Below are 21,837 nucleotides of genomic sequence, written 5' to 3'. Positions count from 1 at the left end.
CTTGACTTTGAAGACTGGACCCCATGAGGTCCCCAGGGTCATCTCCGTGGGCGACCTGGGAACAGACACTCAGGTCATGGGTCCCTCAAGCTCCCTACTTCTACCTGGGTCCTGGACACCCCACAGCACTTCCTAGGCTGGGGCGGGGTGGCTGGCGCTGGGGCCTCCGGTGGGCCCTAGATGCACCCACACGCCCTTCTCGGGGCTGCTTCCTGCTGCCCACGCTGATGCTGGCAGTTTGCACTGAGCACTGCGGGCTGTGTCTGAGGGACCAGAGCTGGGCCACTCACAGTCGGGCGGTGGGGGGCTGTCCCACAAAGGCCAAGTGGAAACAGGCTCCCAGGACAACTCCTAGGGCCACCCACCCTGTGCTCCTTGGAGAGGACGGGCTGTAAGCAGCAGCCTCCAGCAGCGGGGGGTGGGGGGGGCAGACGCATGGGCAGCACTTACGGGCCATGAATGACAGGCTTCACTCCTGAAATCTCTTGCAATCCAGAAAGTCACAGAAATAAGACGATTTAATGGTGGCTTCCTCGATTACAGACAATGAGGACACGCGTTTTCTCCATGCACCGGGACAATGGAACTCGGGGACCAGTGGGGACCCAGGGACAGGCACTGTGGTGCTCAGAGCCTCTTGTGTCCCATGATGCCACCACCATTGGCTCAGCGACTGCAGACGCAGAGGTGGGGCCGCTGGCATCCTGAGGTGGGCTGAGGGCCTGGGTGGTGGGGACAAGGGCACGGCCCTGCCTGCTCGGTGGGGGGCCGTGGGGAAGGAGGGGCTGGTGTCCAGGTGTGCTGACTGCTGGTGGCCGTCCCCCCACACTGAGCGGTGATGGCCCAGCTCTGCCCTCCGGAGGTAAGGACATTCAGACACATGGAACTGGAGGGGCAGCGCTGAACGCTGGCCTCCCTGCCGATCGGTGGGGATATTGCTACAGAGGAGGCGGAGGAAACGCCACATGCTTTCACAGGGGAGACCCGGGAGGGTGGCCCGAAGTGGGGACGGGCTCCGTCCAGCGGGAAGCCGGCACTGCGGCCCACGCCCGCCTAGCTGAGCATCTTGTGCCGGTCGAATACCGTCTTCCGCTGCTCCTGCACCTGCAGCTTCCACCGCTGCTGCGCGCCCTCCACGCGCTCCAGCACCGTGTTGGCCCGGGGGCCCCCGTGCGAGGCTGTGGCGGCCATGATGGAGTGCGCGTCCTGCAGCGGGAAGGATGAGAGGAGACGCTGAGCCCCTACCACAGGCCCGGCCCCCCGAGGCCCCAGCTGTGGGATCTGCAGGGTGACCCTGCCCTCTTTGGGGCCTGGGAAGGGGCCCCTTATGGCGGTTCCGCTCAGGGCCGGAGGCACTGCACTCGGGGCAGCGTGGTCAGAGCTTGCACGGCAGCAGGAAGGCCGGCTGGTGGGGGGGTGTCCACTGCAGAGCTGGAGGCCCTGGGGTCTGCCTCACGCAGGGCGTCGGCAGGGGTGGGAGTTCACAGCTGGAGCCGGTGCGCCCCTCCAGAGCCCACCCTGGACAGAGCAGGGCGGCCCAGCACCCTCCCTCTGCCCCCTCCTCCTCCTCTGCTCTGAGAGTCATCTCTGTCCTCAAAGGCAGCATCCGCCCTAATTACCACCTCGCTGCCTCTGAAGCCGCGCATTTCCTGCAGGACCCGAACCTGATCTTTGGGGGAATTAGAGCCGAGGGCCAGGCCCACACGCCCGTGGGGATTTCCTCCCTGCTCCCCCTGCCTCTCATCTACCGCCACCCATCTCTTAAGGGATTAGCAGGGCCTCTGAGCCGGAGCGCCCAGTAAATGCAGCCTTGCTTCCAACGCTGGGGCTGGCAGAGCATCTGTCGGCGCGCAGCTGCCAGGCTGGGGCGGGAGCGCTCCGCGGGGCCTGGGGGCAGAGCCAGCGGGCCGCTGCAGAGCGGGGTCTGGCCGGGGTGAGCTGGGGGGCGGCCCACTGTCCCCGCAGAGCTGAGTCACCCGTCTTCAGCGCTGCCCGCAGGGAGTCCGAGGTGACAGGGCCCTGGGAGGCCCGCGTCCGGGTCCCTGTGCCAGCTGCGGTGCCAGGTTGGGCAGGGCCCTCCTGCCTCAGACCCCCCTGGGCCCACGGCAGGGTCTGCCATGGGCACCAGGAGGAAGGGGCGGCCCAGCCTCCCAGCCGCTGGCTGTCCCTGGATCACGACTCCTCCAGGCTTCAGTTTACAACTTAATAAACCCCCTCTCCAGGCGTTCCTGACAAGCGTCAGCAGGGATCCCACGGCACAGAACGCAAAGGCTGCAGGAGACGTGGCAGGCTGCGCTCTGACACGCTCTTCTCTGCTGTTTCATATTTTAAAAATGCTGCTCGTGACACCAAGCTGATGTCGCCACCAAGCTGATGTTGTCACCAAGCTGTGAGCTGTGACCCACAGTTTGAGAAACACAGCTTATGACTGCCCTGAGAGGGGCGAGTTCAAGGAACAACGTAAGAGAAGGAGGCGTGGAGCACCCCCAGCCTCACCGTCCCGCGGTCCCCGCGGCCTTTCCCCGACATGCTGACGGCCTCGGCTGGGCCGCTGCACCTGCTGCCCTCCGCTGTCCCTTCTGCAATCACAGCGCCGTGAGCCCTGAAGACCTGAGCACACCAACTGGTCCTTAAGGACAAAGGGGGCTTTAAAGGCCGCCCACGCACCGTCGCGTTGGGTAAGAGCCGCTGCCGGGGTTCCGGGCTCAGAACCCGACCCGGGGGTTCAGCACCGCGGACAGCGGCCGGCAGAAAGGGGATGGCGCAAGCGGCCCCTTGCCCGCCACGTGCTGGGGGCGCCATGGCTGCTCTAGGACACGTGTTGGCGCCACACCTTCCTGTTCTGTCCTCACAGGAGACACGGGAAGCGTCCCTTCCAGCGTGTCTTCTCCAAGTTCCTGTGTCGGCTCCCGGGACCAGGGCTCTCGCACCCCACGCTGCCCACCCATCGCTGGTGGGGGCCCTGTACAGCCTGAGTCCTCTCCACCCGATCCACCACGTCCCCAGGCACTGCCGCCACCGTCTCTCCTCGATTCCCCGCTCACCCTCCCCACAGCCCCCAGCACTGTCCCCAAGCCCGGTGGGGAGATCTCTGGGGCCACGCTCTGAGCAGCAGACGCCTCAGAGAAGCCCTGTCCCCCCTCTTCAAAGGGGACCAGACCCACACATCTGAGCAGCTCTGTTTCTGTCCCGGCAAACACGCTTGCTTCCTCCTTTCAAAGGGCGTCTGAGCCCGGGGATTAGGCCTAATGCTGCTGGCATCCCGGGGGGGCAGCGCCCAGCGCCCAGCGTGGAGGCTGCCAGGCCTTCAAAGGGACGTGCCGGCTTTCATCTCCCTGCGAGGCACGGTCCCTGGCAGCAGAGTGCCTTGCTGCAGGAGTTGGGGGGTTGGAACCAAGGGCCCCCAATCCTGAGGCATGACCAACCTCCAGATCTGACCTCTGACTGGGTCCCAGACTCAGACGGGGTTGGGGGCATGAGGCTGGAACCCAGGGGCCTAGAGAGACCTTCCTTCTCTCGACCACTGAGTTGTGCAGGCTGAGGCGAACTTCCAAAGAGCCTGAGGGGTCTGTTCTGACTCTCCTCCTCTTGGGGCAGAAGCTACGTACCCCCAGCCCAGGGGAGTCCCCTTCCTTGTGTTCTTCAGGAAAACTCCAAACCACTAATAAACTCAGAGACATAGCTCTGCCTGCCCCAACCCCATACCCCCCCAACACCTTCATGTCCATGTGCCCTGAGAGGGGAGGACAAACTGGGTATCCTCACCATCCAGGACCAGACAGGACCCCTCGGCCCTACTCAGTCTTTGTGTCCTCAAGCAGCTGAGCAGTCACTGTCCTTGGAGCTGGCTTTGAAGGTCCCCTCTGCCAGGAAGTCCTCCCAGACTAACACAAAGGAAGGGTAAGTCCCCAACCCTGGTCTAGTAAGGGCCTCCCTCAGCCTCCTCCCTGACTGTCAGTCTCCTGGGCCTGACCCTGCCTATGCCTTCACGCTCCCTGCTCGCTCTCCCGGTCCAGGCGCTCTTGGGGCAGACGTCCCCAAGGCAGACACGGGTGTGTGGCCCCAGGCAGGGCAGCTGCGGAACTTCTGAGGGCCGAGGGAGGGAGAGAGGCCTGCGCACAGGAGAGGAGCCACTGGCCCTGAGAAGGGACGAGCAGGAGCACCTAAGCCGAGGCCCGAGAGGCTGCGCAGGGTAACGGAACAGCCCGGGTCCAGGTGGCAGCATGGGGCAGGCCCCTCGAGGCTGTCTAGAGGGCCTTCCTGTAACAGCGGCGCAGAGGCGGCGCCCTCCGGTCCGGCACCGGAGACTGAACACGCTCCTTATCTCCTCTAGAACCCCCCTTCCCCAGAACCCCTTGCCCTGCATCCAGGGCAGCCCAGCACACGGCCACAGCGGTCTCCCTCCTACTCAGCCTGAATCTGCCCCCAGGTGTCCACCCTCCAACTGGGTTCTGCTGCAGGAACTGCCCTGACCACACCTGGTCCCTCCCACGGGCGACAGGGGAGCCCTGCAGGGCATGGGGGCCTGGGCTCAGGCCGCCCCTCCTCCGGCTCCTGTCCAGGAGGCAGGAGCCTTGCATTCCGGGAAAGCGCGCCCGAGCTGTAATCATCAGGCATCTCTCAATTACGCCCCAGCCAGGACTGCAATTAGCACGTTACCCTAATCGCCGAGTGTTTATTAGCAATGCCCCCCGCCCCCGGAGCTGCTATTACTACGGGGCATTAATAACCAGGTAGGCACACGGACCACCCAACTGCAGCGCCACCACCTCCGACGGGCGAAGCCCAGCCTCCCTGCCCCACCTCTGGCCAAGCGCGTGAGCCAGAGGCCGCGGCAGCTGGCGACGGCGGGCAGGCACCAGAAGCAGCGACGCCCAGATCCACGTCGCTGGCAGCTTCACACTCAGGTCTGAGCCCCGGGCTCTCTCCCACCTCATCCTGCGCTGGACATGCTCTGACCTGGGACCCCAGTGGCAGTTCACCCTACAACTGGGGACCTCTGGTGTCCCTGAGCCCCGAACTCGCTGCCTTGCTCCAAGACTGCTTCTCACACGGCGTTAGGTCCCCAGCCCGGCCCCCGCTGTGGGCCCTGCTGTCCTGGCTTTGCTCAGGGCGCGGCCAAACTAGTGCCTGAAACGTCCGGACGCTGCAGTCATGCACCTCAAGTTCGGCTTTTTTAGGTTTTTTGGGTTTTTTAAGCTAAACATCTCTAGTTCCTTCAACTAGCTGTCCCAGGACATGGCAGAGACCCGAGACTCCCGGGGGGGGGGGGAGCGCCGTCCTCACAGTGCACAGCCCCGACGCCCTCCCCCCGCCCACCCTGCTTCCTCTGCAGGGCGCCCGGAACTCTTCAGCAAGGGGCGGATGGGAAGGGTGACAGTGGTCGTTAACCACGCTGAGCCCCCTGATGGTGGGGCCGAGGGGTGCGCAGGCTGCCTGGAGCCAGTGGGTCCCTGTCCACTGCAGCAGTGACTCCTCCGCCTGACGCCGCAGGCCTGGCTAACCTGCTGTGACCTACCGGCCGCACTTCCCACGTGCCTGCCTCAGCCCTGAAACGCCAGGGCCTCAGGCGGAGGGCCAGCCCGGCACCACCCGCTGCCCTCACTGTTGGTGCCCGAAACCCGGCTCCTCCCCCGAGCCCGCAGGGTCGTGCTCTGCACTGAGCGGAGTCTGCAGTCCCGGAAGAGAACCCTGCCACCTGCGGCCCACCGCCGCCACTGCAACGGGCCTGAGGCCGGCAGCCACCAGGACACCACTGCAACGGGCCTGGCGGGCTCCCACCCCCGTCGGAGCAGAGGAACGGGGAGACGTGGCCACGCCCTGCGTCATCTGGGGGCGCACAGGGCCGTCCTCACTAGGACACACGGGAGGCTGGGGGACGTGTGGGACACCACGCAGGAGGGCGAACGGGAGTGTGGGGGACGCGGGACCCGGGGCGGCCGCAGCGCCCGCTACCTCGTTCTCCTCCTCGTTGTGCAGCCGCTCGGTGTACGCGTCCGGCTTCCGGATGAGGGGGTCCACCAGCATCAGGAAGGCCATGTACAGCAGCAGCGCCCCCACCACCGACAGGTAGATGGCGATGACGACCTGGGAAGATGCCCACGCCGTGACCAGGCTGCGGCCGGCAGGGACACGGTGCCCGGGACAGCAGCGTGGCCCTCCGCCCCCTGTTCCCTCACTGCCCACAGGTCCTCCTGCGCCCAGAGACGGGAGACAATGAACTGAGCGATGCCCCGGGGTGGGGGCGAGGTGAGAACAAGAGCCCCCAGCTGCAGAAGGGTCCTGCACGGGGCGGTGAGCCGGGGACCCCGCGTGCAGCACAGGGGGGCCGCGGGGGAGGGGCTGAGAAGGCAGCTTCATTCTGAAGACCCGGCACCAGGTGACCGGGCCGGTCACCCTGCAGGCGGCGGAGAGCCAGGGACAGGATGGCGGCGGGGCGGGGGCACGCACGTGCGCTCACCTTGATGGTGGTGGTGCTGCGCTCCTCGTACTGGCACTCACACAGCAGGCAGTAGGCCTCCGCGTCGTGCCCGGGCACCGGCATGGGCTCCACCATGTGCAAGCAGTTGCTGCAACAGACGACGGGCACAGTGTGGGCGCCAGGCCGCCACGGTCTGCGCGGGGTGCCATGGCGGAGCACAGCCGGGGCCCGCGGGACGTGGCCTGAGCGTCTGCTGCGGGCTATCAGCTTACTCCCCGGTGCTCTCTGAACTGTGACCACGACAGACAAGGTCCCGGGGCTCCCCCAGGACTTCATGTCTGAGGGTTTCATGAACAAAAATCTTTGGGGGGATCGGATGGACCGGGCCCAGCAGCTAACAACACTGTACTGTCCACTCCAAAGCGGCTCAGAGAGCGGATCTCAAATGTTCTCACCACAAACACACACAGCAACTGTGTGAGGTGATGGAGGGGCTAACTCACCCTACATACATGGATCACATCACCCCCATGCGTCCAAACTTACCCAGTGCTCAGTAAAGCTGGGAAAAAGCCACCACCTCAAAAATCCAAACTCCTGGGGGCAGGAGGTGCTGGGAACTGAACCTGCATTTTCTCAAAGCCCACCTGACAAGCCCAGCGCACACCCAAGCAGAGGCAACACTGCCCTGGGCCCCCACCTGGCATTAAGCCCCTCTTATCACGGGATCCCCCATCTGTGCTCAGCTCCCTCCAGGACTGGGCAGGACTGGGCAGGACTGGGCAGGACGGCATGTCCCAGGTCCTGAGAAGCCTGGAGTAGAAACACTCCCCCAAGCCACATGGACACGCTGGGCCCCAACTCTACGCAACCCACAGGGAGCCTGACTGATCCGGCAGGCGCCCAGCCCCGCCCCCACCCCGCACGGCCTTACCAGTCCTTTTGCGACACATTCTGGTTGTAGATGTGCCCGCTGATGTTTCTGTACGGCGGACAGATGCACTTGCACCTGATGTCGTCCGAGCTCTGGGGGAGAAAGCACGCGTCAGGGGTGTTCTGGGCTCAGGTCCCCACGAGACTAAAACTCTCAGCTCCCTGCTCCACCAGGTGACTGTGGGAACGCTCTTGACCTTTCCCCGTCCCCAAGTTCAGCAAAGAAGGACTTTCACAGGAAAGATGCTACATCACAGGGGCTTCCAGACACTGTGCAGGTGGCAGGTGAGTCACAGGAAGCTGCCCAGGCTGGCATGCTGGAGGGGTTGGGGGGGCCGAGGAAAGTGACAGTCCTCTACCCTGTGCCCACACGGGTGCGTGCGCCTCTGTCTGGTAATCTGCATGGCTGGCCCCTTCCCCTCCCCAATCTCCCAACTTCCTAGGTTAAGACTAGGGGAAGAGGTAGGGCCAGTGAGCAAGAAAAAATGGGTCATTTCCATGGGAATACTCAAGCTGGCCCTCGGAAGCCAGAAGCCACAAGGTCACAAGTACTTTCACCCTAGTTAGGGATTCCTCAGGGGCAGTGGAAGCAAACCCTCGGTTAAAGAAAACCTGCAGGCCCCAGATGGTGTCCCTCACGCTAAAGCGCATGACTCTGAGCCTGGACTCAGCACCCGCCAGAGCTGCAGTTTCAGCCTTTCCCAGAAACACCATCTTAATCAACCAGCCCGGGATTTTCTGGCCAAGCACCAGGAAGGTCACCTGACACATGGTCCCTCTCCATCCCCCCCCACCCCGACAGAAAGAAGGGGCACCCTGCATGATAAAAACCCTTCCCTTTCTCTTCCCCAAAGGAAGGATGTCCAGGCCAGACATCTCTTGTCAATAGCTCCCTTGCCCATCCTTCTGCCTGTAAAATCCTTCTGTTCTGCAATCCCGCCCCCAGGAGCCCTGCAGGCTGCTGGGTGGGCTGCTGCCTGGCACGGGTCACTTCAAGAAGCCCCGGAGATCTTCAGATGGACGCGGCTGAGGTTTGTCAATCTCAGGCTTCCTTCTAAGCTTTGGTAAGGATCCCGAACTGCTCGGCCTACCCAAACCCAGGCCCTGTCCTTTCCCCTGAAAAAAACGGAAGTGGCCTTAGAAGTCCTAGCACTGGGGTGGTGACCCTCCGCGCAGGAACTCCCATCCGTGGAGGACCTGACACCCAGAGGCCACGGCGACAGGTATCAGAGCCACTACCGTGACCCAGGAGCAAAGGAAGCGGTGGGCCACGCAGGCCACTGCCCCAAACACAGAATCCCAGGCTGGAACCCACCCGTGCCCCCGGAGGGAACCCCCAAAGGCACGGCCCAGGGGAGTGGGGGGCGTGTGCCCCGTCCCCAGCGGGCTCGCCCCTCACCTTGTTGGCCTGGGCCGCGGGCGCCAGCAGCCAGCCGAACGCGGCCACCACGCACAGGAGCTTCATGCTTGTCAGCCGGGGGCCCGGAGACCGGACACCTGCGGAAGGACGCGGGTCGGACGCGGGACAGCGGCCGCGGCCTCCCCTGGGAGGGGTGGGGGCCGGGCTCCTGGGTTCCAGGGCCTCCTCGACCCGGCGCCAAATGCTGCGATCCCTCCCTCTTCCCTGTCTCGGGGCTCCCGGAAGAAAGGGGGGTGTCCCGCGGCTCCGATCCCCGCTCGGGCCCGCTGAACCCCCGCCCCGCGGCCCACCGCCCACTCCTTCCGCGGAGGCCCCACGAGACCTGGGGCGCAGAGTCCGGAAGCTCGGACCCTATGGCCGAGCCGGCGCCGCCACACCGGGGTCTGGGGTCACCTGGGACCCCCCGGGCTGCCACGATCCCGCACCCCTCCCCCACGCCAGTCCGCTCACCTGCGAGCTCCGAGTGGGCCGCGCGAGACCCGGCTGGCCCCGCCCCTCCAGGATCCCATTGGCTGGCCTAGCAGTCCCTCAGCCCGACGGCACTGTCGTCCCGGCAACAAGGCCCGCCTTTGCTTGGGTGCAGGGACTCCGCGCAAGGGACAGGGAGGCATTTTCCAACCCCGAGCAGACAAGAAAAGGGAGCGTCGGCCTTCCAAACGAGTAACGGGAGGGATCTGGCCCTCGTGGGTCCCTAGAGAAACGGCTCTCGGACACGCGGATTATAAAACTCGGGGTTCAGAGAGGGGCTAAGCGGGCCCTGCTGTTTTCAGGAGAAAGCACTTCATTCACAATTAGCAACGACGACAACAATGGAAGTGGATCAAAGGGCTTTGTCTTCCAATCTTGAAATGCTGTGTAGGGTTAGGAAGGATTCGATCCTAGCTCCGCAGGGGCGAGCGGACGTAGTGCTTTGGGGACGATGGCCAGCCTGGCCCCGACCTCGCGCTGACATCTCCTGCTGTCACCATCCTCATGGCTCCAGGTTTCGCGACACTTGCACGGTCTTGTGAGCAGACCTCTTGCTACCCATGCATTCCTGTTACCAAGAAGGGGCTACGTGCCTGACAAAAGTCTCCAAGACGTTATATCTAAAGTCAAAAGATACGTTACAAAGATGGTGTTCGCAGGTGGAGGGAGGGAGGTGGACACATCAGTTTACCTGTCTGTCACAAGCAACATCTTGGTCAGAGCATAACTTTACCCTTGTAGTTCGAGGAGATTTTCATTAGCCATCTTAAAAAAGAAAAAACAAACCTCTTCTGGGGACCTGGCCGGCCTGGAACCAAACCTACAACCTTTTGGTTTGCAGGCTGGCGCTTAATCCACTTAGCCACACCAGCCAGGGCCATGAGCCTTTAAATAAAATTGAAGAAGAAAAATAAATAAATATTCCTTAAAGAAATAATTTAAGGCAGCAGTTTTCAACCAGTTTTCAAGAATTTTTGAAACCTGCAACACCTGACTATTTAGGCAGGGGTGCTGGCCTTAGATTGTCAAATAAAAAAATGACAAGATCCAACACAACACTAGCTGTCAAGTGTGAATCAAAAGTATACCTGATTTTTGTCAGATCTTCAAAAAATATATTTCTTGTGTGCTGAAAAAGTTTAGTAATTAGTTTCTGCATTGAAAAGATTGAAAGTCCCTGATTTAAGGTTATCAGACACGTTCTGAACCAGGTGAACCTGTAAAATTCAGAAGTGGGTCAGTGTCATTGTCATGAGCAGCCCGCAGTGTCCTCTGCTGGCCATATGAGGTGTGGCATGCAAGCTTCCTGGCTCATGGTTCTGTCACCAATAGAAGACACCACACACGGATAGTCTTCTCAGGCTTGCTGCTAGACCAAAATTAATTTTGTAGGGGAAAATGTTTTGGGGTGCCTTCTAGTAGAAGTCACTGTTCTGCCATGTCACACCAGGAAAACACAGGCCTTGTCCCATGTCCGGTATTTCGGGGAGTATGTACTGAGCTCCTGAGCCACACCCTGGGTTCCGGAACAGAAAATGCAGGGACGGTCGAAGCCCCCAGACCCGCAGGGGTGGGGCAGGGAAGCATGGGGGTAATTGGTCTGCATTGCGGTGCCTTGTGTCCGTCGGAAGAAAATGGGACATGAACCCAAAGCATATTGATGGAAACCTTCAGATTAAACGATAAACATTTAAGAAAATCATAAAACTACCCCTCCACCTATTTGCTTCCTTTCATCTACACTTAGACATAGAATTATTCCAAAACTGAGATCACCTTATGTTCTCAGTCACTGTTCATTTAATGTTGATGATTATCCGTGGCCTTTCATATTTTTGAATCTATGATTTTCACAGCTGTGTAGTATCCTTGTTATACATTGTACATAACTGACTGGCTTCTGGGGTCCCAGCTGCCGTCTTCCTCCACCAACTGTACCTTCTCCATCTCTGAGTGGAGCTCAATGGCTGTGAGCTCCAGGCAGCCCCCAAATCTAGGATTGTTTCCCCAGCCTGAGAATACGCTCACGTTATCCTTTTCTCCCAGGATGCGGGGAACTTCCTGTCATCCCCTTCTCGAGGTCGGCGGCTTCTCCAGGCTGAGAGGCTGCTCACTCGGGTCTCTGTGTAACTCAGCACAGAGCCTGGCACGGCACAGACACTCAGTCAGGACTTGGAAACACCGCCATTCTCAATGAGCTACTCGGTGTATCAGAGAACTCTAATCATCCATCAGACTCCGTTGTCATCTCTGGATGGTATGTCCCAGCCTGGGTCCGGAGCACCCACCCTTGGTCCGGAGCACCTACCCTGGGCCTAAAGTACCCACACTGGGCTCAGAGCACCCACCCTGGGCCTGGAGCACCCACCCTGGGTCCGGAGCACCCACCCTGGGCCCCGGCTGGAGAACGACCAATAAGGCACCTACTGTCCCGGAGTGCCCGGGCTGGAGGGGGAGGGACAACACCATGAAAACATACACATCCGAAAGGAAAGAGCAATTGCTATGTGGACACACAGCAGGTGCTACGGGAGGCCTCTGGATGAGGTGACATTTATAGTCCCAGCAGCATGACCCGGAGGAGCCAGCCCGGCACTCACTCAGGTATATTTAGCCTGGCAGTAGGCCAGCCGTGCAGGCAGACACTTGGGGTCAGAAGGCGTCTGGACAGACGGGAGGTTAGAAAGGAGGTCGGTGCGGCTGGAGGCAGTTTGGGAGGAGACGGGAGGGAGGGCGGAGGGCAGGGGCAGGGCCGGCGCAGGACGGATGCACCAGCGACCTGCTGAGTGTGACAGCATTGCCCCTCGCTCAGTGGCTTAACCAGAAAATGCTGGTCTCCTCACAGTTTCCGAGGCCGAGTGGAAACTGCTGCCAGGACTCTCGGGTCACCAGGGCTGTGGCCTCTCTGCCTTACTCAGGATCTGGCTCAGCTGGGGGTCCTGGTGGGACTCTCTGTCTGCAGGTCTGTCTCAGCGAGGCTGCATGGGTCTCTGCAGATAGCACCTCCTGACACAGAGCCTCATTCCCCAGAGTGGGGGACCTGAGACAGAGACAGAGGGACAGAGAGAACACAGGTCCGAGTGGGCAAGGGGTCGGGGGCTGGCTTTCAATAACCGAATCTCAAAAGTGACCTTGGATCACTTTGCCATATTCTATGGAGTCACTGCTGTGAGCCACATTCAGGGGAGGGGGCACATCCGCTGTCCACAAGAATGTGCCCACCAGGAGGTCGGGGCCTGGGAGCCATTGCGGGGACAAAGGGAAGGCTCTGAGGGGTTCATGCCTACCCAGGACCCCAGGCTGGTCGGAGTGCAGAGCCAGGGATAGACCCAGCTCTGGGTCCTCACAGCGGGACCCTGGCTGTACCCAGGTGGTCTCAGGGGCCCCGGCGAAGGCTGGGCTGGTGTCACTGTGCCTAAACATGGAGATGGCATGGGGGGAGGGCCAGCATCTGGCGGCCTAGACAGGCATGTAGCCAGTTCCCGTCTGAGGAGGAGCTGGGTCGGGGCCACTAGAGTGCTCACCTGTCCACACCCCACCCAGGATGTGGGGAGCAATGTGCTGTTGCCACCTCCTGACTTCCCGGGGCTCTTGCTTCTGGAAACCCCACAGCGAGTTTTTCCAGATGCTGCAGATGTTAGTCAGCCCTCCTCCCCAACGTCTCGGCCACTGTCTGGGAGTCGCTCTAAAGAAATGCAAGGTGGACTCAGGGAGGCCCAACCAGGCCAGGTCACCTCGGGGAACCCCCCGGGCAGCCCCCACATTGGGGTGGGGTACAGGCCTCCAGCGGTCTCGCCCCTCTAATCAGAGAGGTGCAAAGACAGCCAGGAGGCCCTGGCTGGCCATGTGGTCAGAACACGCTGCTGTGAGGACGCATCATTGACACCCAGACCCACTGAGTCAGCCGGTGGAGGAGGCCCGGGCTGGGCACAGCCCTTGGGGAGACCTGGGGTCCTGTGAGCTGGCCCTGGGTGGGTCTCCCTCGTCCTTAGGCCACTGTCCCGTATTCGAAGTCCCAAAGAGGGAGTCAGGCCCACACCCCACGGCCAAGGTCAGCTCTCACTGGGCCCGGCCCTGCCCGCCACACTCGGGACAGCACCGCTGAGTGCGAGAGCCAGCGTGCAGACCTGATACCGCTGGGCCTCCTCCGAGACCCATCCCGACTGCACTTTAAAGGCAAGACACGCGGCCCTCCGGACGCTGACGTTTTTACGAGCGGCTCGTCAGACACTCGTCTTAAGTGCGTGGTGAGCATTCCGACAGGGCTGAGAACACGGCTCCCGGGCAGAGGGACAAGCGGACCGACGTGTGAATCAACAACCGGGCGTCAGGTGTGGACGAGGTGCCAAGCTGGGCCCGAGTCACTCAGCTGGTGCAAAAATGGAAAGGGTAAATGTTTGCCCCGTGTCCACGCAAAGGACAAGCGCCGGGGCCGGGGCTAACCGGGGTGGCGCGGCCCATGGGGGTCCTCTCAGGCCCGGACGTGGCCCCCCGCCCCACTCACAGTGACCTCACATTCCAGCCAACAGTTCCTGCCCAGCCCACCCCTCTGGGGGAGGTGGCGCCCCCAGAATGAGGACATGTGTGTCCCGGGCCAGCAGCTGTCATCTGAGAAACATGGAGATTACCCCACCAGGCGACAGCCTTGTTGTAGAGAAACAGGGACAGCTCAGGTTCCCTCCTGGGGTAACAAACCCGGGGACAGGAGTGCGGCCCATCTCCCAGGGCACCCACCCTCCAGCCAGCTGCCCACCCAGAGCAGGCTGAGCCGGAAGGGCCTGGGAGAGAAACCTGCTGGCGAGGGTGGGGGGGTCTCCTCACCTTCCTGGGGCTGCGGGGCAGGGGAAAGACTTGAGATGGATCCCCTGGGGACGTCCCGGGCTGCAGACCTTGGCCCCCTGCCCGGCCTGGGCGAGAAGCCGGGCCACCAGTCCCCGGGCACTGGCTGAGCCCTGAGGTCATTGCCGGGGCCCTGGCCCTGCTGGTCCCAGGAGATTCAGCCGCAGAAACACTAATCCAGTCTTTACACATAGTTTCTTCACGCTTACGGACCTCATGTCGCACTCAGCGCTGGGGGTGGCTGGCGCTTTGAGAAGCTTTGCACTTGGTCGCCTGGGCCTTGAGGAACGGCGCCTCGGGGCGGGGGTGGGGGTGACGGATCCCGGAGCTGCCACTCACCCTGGGCCCACGTCTCAGCCTCTCTCTGCACCTCGGTTTTCCCACCTGGGCAATGGGTTAAACTAAACCTGCCTCTGAGGGTAAACGAGAAGCCCCAGCGAATGCTGGGGAGGTGGGACTGGGTCAGGAGTGGAGAGGTTCCCTCTGTCCGAGAAGCTCACGCTCTCCCGGGTGCACCTGTGCTCACCCAGGCACGCGAAGCCCATTTTTTATACACTTACCCTCACCCGAGAGAGAGGAAGGGAAAGAGAAGCATCGATGTGAGACAGGAACATTGACCGGTTGCCTCCTGTAGACACCCTGAGTGGGAATCGAACCTGCAACCTTTCAGTTACAGGGTGATGCTCCAACCAACTGAGCCACCCTGGACAGGGTGCAAAGTTCTTTTTTTATTTATTTTTAATTTTTAAAAAATATTTTATTTATTTTTAGAGAGAGGGAAAGGAAGGGAGAAGGAGAGGAAGAGAAACATCCATGTGTGGTTGCCTCTTTTGTGCTCCCCACTGGGGACCCAGCCTGCAACCCAGGCCTGTGCCCTGACTGGGAATCGAACTGGGGACCCTTTGGTTCGCAGGCCAGCATTCAACCCACTGAGCCACACCAGCCAGGGCAAAAGTTAATTTTTTAAAAAAGGCTATAATTGACCTGAAGGAAAGCTGCCTAAACGCTGGGTCAGGAGGGTGGGAGGCCCGTGGGGGTGACGTGGGAAAGGGCTGAGGGTCCTCCCAGGGAAGCGGGGCTGCGAGCAGGCCCGGGGTGCGACGTCTGTCCAGATGGCCGCTCTCAGGGCCAGGGGTAGGTCCGCTGGCTAGAGTGGGAGGCCGGCCACCATTCTGAGCTGCCCCCCTCACATCACAGAGAAGGAAATGGAGGCCCAGGCAGGGTCAGAGGTGGCAGTTCAGCCTGGATCTGCCTGATCCAACCCCAGGGGCTGAGTCTCAGCTCTGATTTCTTTGAGGCTTGTGGGACTCCATCTTGCCTCTCCCAGCCCCCACCCCCAGGTGACATCAGGACCCGGGAGAGGGACCTTTTCCCAAAGGTGAAGGAGCGTTTCCGGCTTCTGGAGCACGCGGCCTCCTCCGGGATCGCACGCTGCCCGATGCTGCCTGATGCTGCGTCTCCCAGGCTGTGGAGGCGTGTGTGGGGTTCAGGAGGGTCCCCCGCTGTGGGCGCCTGCACAGGCTTTACCACTTGCCCTGAATGAAGGCCACTGACCCCAGCAGCTGCAATGGGCTCAGCCTGGGGCCCTTCCCAATAAAACTTTATTGGCAAAAGCCGACTGTGGCCAGTGGGCCCGCCGTGCTGAGCCGCCAGGGGAGGTGCCTCGCCCTCTCCTTGAGGGCTCCGTGTCAGGCCGGCCCCAACCAGGCTGGTGACTGCGGAGGTGCACGCTCGCTTCCAGCCTGCCGTGCCTTTGAGGGGATAACCTCTGAGAAATGTTCTCGGGGGCCACGGGAACGAGCGGCCTGGCAGCCCAGCCAGGCCGGGTTCCGAGAAGGTCATGCTGACGGGGCAGTAAAAATAGATTGCAAACAAATACATCGTTCTCTTTGCGTTCCTGGCCATTTGCCTCTGACCTTTTGTCCTGGGGCTCTTGAGACAAGGGCTTGATTGGCCCCGATCCCCTTCAACGTCGGGGTCTCCCTGACTCCCTGCCACGGGCAACTGACCGCCGTCCTCACTAGTCTGGGTGCCTCACTCCCCACTAGGGACAGCCCCTGGCAGGGGAGCTGATGGAGCAGTTAATGGCCGGCAGCTCATGAAATACTAGAGCTGAGAGGTGCTAAATCCTCCCCAACCTGCCAAGGGCACCGCCTGCAGGTCCTGCAACAGGGAGGGTCTGTCTCACGCTCTGGCCTTGGCCTTGGTGGACGGGGAGCTTAAGGCCAGCGCCCCTGGTCCCAAAACAGACGCCCTCTTACCATCCTGCCCGTGTGGCGTCACGTGTAAGTGTGTGATGGGAGGGTGCTCATGTCTCAGCCCGAAGGACCCTTTCTCCTGGCAAACACCCAAACGTGGGTCATTTCTGGGCAGAACCGAGGATGGGGTGCCCTGGGGGCGACCAGAGGGAGAAGGAGAAGGTGCTGTCCTGGAGGCGGGCACAGGCTGTGTGAGGGGTGGGGACAGGAGATGAGACTCAGGCCCAAGCCTTGGCCAGCCCCCTTGCATTCACGGTGGGAGCTGAGGGAGCGGAGGGAGGCGGCCAGGGAGCCCTGGGGATTGACCAGGGGCTTTCCGGCAGAGAAAGGCCTTCAACAAGCACCTTCTGGTGCTGGACAGAGAACAGAAACCAGTTAGGTCACCTCAAAACCGGGCCCCAAACAGCACAGCAGGCTGTGGGCAGCCAGGCTGGGAGAAAGGCACGCCGGAACTCTCTCTCCCCAGATCCAACCAAGGGGAGGAAAAACGGGGCAGGTGGGAAGGACTTTGGCTCGTAGGACAGTGTCCCTGGTGCCCCTGGTGATGGCTGACCCTTACCTGTCCAACGACCTCTCCCACCTGCCCGGTGCTGGAGGTAGCAGTTGAGCCTAGGTCTTCCTGATCCAAGCGTCTACCAGCTAACATCATCATCTGCTTCTGCCAACGAGGAAACTGATATTCAGGAAATTCAAGGCCAGGCCACAGCCACATGACTAGGAAACGTGACTAGAATCGCTCATTACATTCGCAATTATCTGTGTATCTGCAAATCCTGGGATAGCCCGCCTCCCCGCGCCCGCCTCTTCTAGAAGGTCATCAGTTTCCGCCTGTGTAGACTAGGAAATACTATCATTGGCCGTTCAAGTCCCTTATACCAAGTTCCTGTCGATTTTATTTCTATTCAGCGTGTGGTCTTGGTCATTTCAGCCCAAGTTCATTTTAAACTGATCTTGGAGAGTCAGCCAGGAAGTGACGATTCTTCTTCCTTTAAATTCTCACGCGACGCACAAAGTCTGAGTTGGTTTTCATTGCCCACAAGTTTCCTGCATGAGTTTTGTGAATAAGCTGAGGACGGCCCCTGGAGGGTCTGAGGTCACATCTGAGGTCCTGCCTTTGGCTCCAGCCTTCCACAGAGAGGTAACCTGGGGCCATGTGGAAGGGGGTGGGGTGGGCAGGGAGCAGCTCGTGACAGCCTTCTTGCGTCACTAGGGGAGGCGTCATGGGGGACAGAGGGTGACCCTGGAGAGCACCAAGGGGCCAGGGATGCAGCTCCCGCTCATGGGGGTCAGAGCCCGCCCACGCCGTGTGAAGTTGTGGGCGAGAGGGTCCCGAAGAACACTCTGCTGTGTGCACATGCACCCCAGTCCCCACCTCCAGGATGGGCAAAGATGGGACCAAGAACGGGCCTCAGGTCTTCAGGTCCCCGGTCCCATGGGGCTCCCACGCTGGAGCCCTGTCAACAGGTTCCTAACCGAGTTCCTCCAGGGGAACCGGTCAGTCATTAGACAGCAAAGCCCTTTTCCGCCTTGGGCATTAATGAGACTCAGGCGCCTCTGTCAATCTCCCAGGAGTCAGCAGCAAGCTAACGACCTTGGCTGACAGGTGGCCCCTGGGATGAGAGGCCTCTGGGGGAGCCCAGGCGCCGCTGGGGACATTTTCCAGAATTAACTGTGGGGAGCTGGAACACTAGGGAGTTTCAGGGAAAAGGGCGTGGGGCCACGGGGGAGGCACACACCCCGGTCCCGAGATCTCTTGTTGATGCTGGCTGAGCCTTTGGAAGGTGCCACTGTGTCACACACCGGCGGGGCTTGTCACCCTTCCTGTGGCTGATGCTGATAGTGTTTTCCTGCTGGACTCCACTCTCTCTCTCTCTCTCTCTTTCTCTCTTCCTTCCTTCCTTCCTTCCTTCCTTCCTTCCTTCCTTCCTTCCTTCCTTCCTTTCTTTCTCTCTTTCTCTCTCTCTTTCTTTCTTTCTTTCTCTCTCTCTCTCTCTTTCTTCTTTCTTTCTTTCTTTCTTTCTTTCTTTCTTTCTTTCTTTCTTTCTTTCTTTCTTTCTTTCTTTCTTTCTTTCTTTCTTTCTTTCTTTCCCCTCTTCTGCCTTTCTTTCACCCTGCCTTTCTCTCTCTCTCTCTTTTCTCTCTTCCTTCCTCAGTGGGGTCTTTGTCTCCCTCCCTTCGTCCTCGTTCTCCTGTCTCCCTGGCTGTCCAGAAGGAAATTCACAGAGGGGACCAGCAGAGCTGCACTCAAGGGGACGCGCTCTCTCTTGTTTACAAATGGGAAACATCCATGTTTTGAGGCCCAAACAGACCCGGCTCCCTGACCCCGCGCCCAGCTCTGCCACTGTCCCTTCACCTCCCGCTGCGTCCGGTTCCTTCTCTGCCCGGCATGGACAGGAACCCCGCAGACGAGGCAGCGGTGGGGACCCAGGGGTCGTGGGCATGAGAGCCCAGTGTTCTCGGTTCCTCCGCTGGTGAGGGCCCAGCGTCCACCTGACCACCCCGTCATCCACCAGCACCTGCCCACAGCACGCACCTCCTGGAATGTGGAATTCAACCTTTGGAGAAGAAATGAACATTCATTCGGAGCCACACTGAGATCAAATGGGTGGGAATCCCTGGCAATGAAAGCATTTGGAGGAGGTCAAGGAAAGGTTGTTTATCTGGGACCTGATGCCTGGCAGGCTTGGCGTCAGCACCGCGTGGGGACAGGAGCCTCGTGTAGCGCCCACCGAACGGCCCTCGGGACGCAGGGGCGGGGGCCGCTGTCCTCTGGCGCGCCACGCGGTGTCCGGCGGTTGCTCCAGTGTCTCTGTGTGAGAATATCTGATTGTGGGTGGGCCTCTAGGTGCTTCACCCCTCAAGTTCTGGTTGGGTCGCTAAACCCCTGATGGTTCTTTGTGACCGAAACCATGGAAAGCAGTTACTGTGATTTCAGGTGTTAACCAGCTCTCACTCCATGCGGAGCTGTGGGGTGGGGGTCCGTGTGACCATTCAGTGACACTGGCGTTTGCGCTGATGCCAGGAAGCGTCCCTCTGTTCGCCCTACATCTGACCCTCAACCTCCGCCCCTAGCTTGGACGATGACCAGCCACGCTTCCGACGGACAGCTGGCTCCCAAGGCGTTGTGTGACTCCCATTCCACGTCTCATTGCCCCGGTTGTGGATCTGGGACCTCTCCCTTCTGTTGTGTGGCGCAGAGACAGACTCACAGTTACCCAGCAGGCTCCAAATGTGCCCGCTGGAAGTCAGGTGGCAGTGGGGAAACTTGGTCCTGCCCCCCAGCTAGAGTCAGGGGAACTATTTGTAGATTTTCAGGCGGGGGTGGGGCAGAGTCACTCCAGACATGAGCGCCAAACACTCCTCAGCTCAGTGAATGAAACAGGATCTCTCTCTCCAGTGGGGTTTGCATTTCAAATTGAAGAGAGAATCAACAAACAAACACAGGACGCAGCCATTCAGGACCCGTTCATGCCAGCTACTTGACACCGGATTGTCACAGAAGCTTCCGACCAAGTGACAAGAAGTCCCTGAGGCAGGGGTACGCGCCAGCACCTCCCTACCACCCAGTGGCAGCAGCAGAGAGATTGCGGAATGACAGAATGACACCAGAGGCCCAGCGAGGTTGCCCCTGCTGAATGCACACCAGCCTCCGTCCTCCTCGTGCAGAGAGCTGGCGGTCCCGACTGCCACAGCAGACACCACTTACTGGGGCCTGCCCGTGAACACCAGGTCTCCTCCTCTCCTGGGGCTGTCCCGGAGGACTGGGCCTGTGCCACTGTCACCACGGAAAGGCAGGGGCTGCGCCCCATCAGAGGCGGAGTCCCGAGGGCAGGGACTGTCACCTTTCCTGTCCCGACAGGAGGGTCCTGTCCTTGAGTTTCTTAAGCAGGAGGCTGACCGTCAGCTCTCCTCCCCAGGGTTGGGCCTCCCAAGGACGCGAAGTGCCCAGCGGCCTCAGAGGCCCCAGTGTCGCTCCCTGCCCAGCCCTCGGCCTGGGCTCCCCCAATGGTGCCCGCTTTGGCGTGGGGCCCAAGGCCAGGCCGGGGGCTGGGATGGGGTTTCAGTCTGATCTTTGCTACCAGCTGTGTGTGGCCAGGCTGCTGGGAATTTGAGAAGCTGGTGCCAAAGGGAGAACAGCTGAGCCTAGGGAAGGGGACACCCTGCCCTCAGACCCAAGGCGGGGGCCTCGCACCATCCCTGGGGTCCTGGTCTCTGCTGGCCTCCGGGAGCACGGGGTCCCATGAGTAAGCAACATCCGCCTCAGGCAGCGAAGGCAGGGACTCACCTCGCTTCCCCCGGAGGAAATGCCACCAGGAGGCGTGATGCGGTTGTGCCGCAGGGGGCGGCATTCCCCTGAGTCCCGTCTGGGCCTGGGACAGGCCACAGGAGAATGGTTAGAACACCTGTCATTGGCTCGATGGGGTACCCTGGAGGTTCCCAGAAAAGCCTGAGCAACCCCTTCCACCCCCTCCCCAACCTACTGCCCATCATAGGAGCGATGCTGGCATCTGACCCAGGACCCATCACTCACTGAAGATGCCACCTTTGCACATTGGGCAATGCATGTCACCAAGGGTGGACAGAGGACAGAGGCACGTGGGAGGCACGTGAGAGCCGCCTCCGTTCCTAGAGGCCTGAACTTCCATGTATGGCAAAGAGAGGCACCCAGGATGGTCTGCTGGCCACCTCCAGGCTTCAGGGAAGACGTACCAGTGCCTGGGGGCCACGGGGCACCTGAAAGGCAGGAGGGTCCCTGTCCCTGTCCTGGGACTCAGGAAGTGCCCTGGAGCCCCGAGTCCCACTGTGAGAAAGAACCACCCCCTGCGGGGCTGCCTCCCGCTTCCGCCCCCTCCAGCTCCTTCTGTGCCCGGCCAGAGTGCGTTTTCTAAAGGCAGACTGGACCCTGTCCTTGCCCCCAGCGCAAGAGCCTCCTTAGCTCTTAGCCCAGACACCCAATTTCTCAGGTGGCTTCCAAAGCTTACCTGTGCAAAGCCACCCCAACCTGCCCTCCCAGCACCCTCAGCCCCTGCCCGTGCCACCCCTCAGAGCAAAAATGGCAGTTTGGAACTGACCATGTGACATTGTCTGCCCCGGGGGACAGTAAGCTCCAGAAGGGCCTGGTGGTTTGGCCACCTTCACATCCCAGGGCCCAACACAGGGCACAGGTGATCAGTGTGCATTTCCTGAATCCACTGAAACACCTGCATATGACACACAGCTTGAGACACACTCAGGGTCACCCAGACCCACGTGTGCATACGCCCACGCCTCCCCTTCGAACTCACACACAGCTCTGGGCTTACGAGGATGGGGGACTCTTCAGGGCCCCCCGGAGGCAGCCCGGCCCCAGTTTACTTCACTGGAACCCTCCCTCGAGCCTGGTTTATTGGTGGCAACACCCAGGTCTCCATCCTTAAGGAGAGAGCAGGTGGCAGAGAGGTGGCCTCTGTACCTCATCTCCTCCTGGGCCTCGTCTGCCCCTCACTCTCATTAAGAAG

The 21,837-nt window shown here is 60.9% G+C and overlaps 2 protein-coding genes across 3 annotated transcripts in view; one reads left to right on the top strand and one right to left on the bottom strand.

Moving 5' to 3' along the window:
* Window positions 1-21,837, top strand: part of PKP1 (plakophilin 1) — a 288,438-nt gene that overhangs the window by 203,586 nt on the left and 63,015 nt on the right. The gene's annotated exons all lie outside the window — the stretch shown is intronic.
* TMEM9 (transmembrane protein 9) lies at window positions 501-9,299 on the bottom strand. 2 transcript variants are annotated; one of them, XM_090263267.1, is made up of 6 exons: window positions 9,225-9,299; window positions 8,754-8,851; window positions 7,356-7,447; window positions 6,461-6,569; window positions 5,956-6,087; window positions 501-1,206 (listed from the first exon to the last, which is right to left on the bottom strand). In XM_090263267.1, exons 2-6 carry the CDS (start codon window positions 8,817-8,819, stop codon window positions 1,054-1,056), a joined length of 552 nt encoding a protein of 183 aa, XP_090119393.1. In that variant the 5' UTR covers window positions 8,820-8,851; window positions 9,225-9,299; the 3' UTR covers window positions 501-1,053. The 2 variants fall into 2 exon arrangements, with proteins under 2 accessions (XP_090119393.1, XP_090119392.1); XM_090263266.1 differs by lacking the exon at window positions 9,225-9,299 and adding an exon at window positions 9,097-9,217.

This window comes from Furipterus horrens, unplaced genomic scaffold (genome assembly GCF_987537825.1).
Source record: "Furipterus horrens unplaced genomic scaffold, mFurHor1.1.pri manual_scaffold_15, whole genome shotgun sequence".
NCBI lineage: Eukaryota > Metazoa > Chordata > Mammalia > Chiroptera > Furipteridae > Furipterus > Furipterus horrens.
This window is presented reverse-complemented; position numbering and strand designations above follow the sequence as displayed.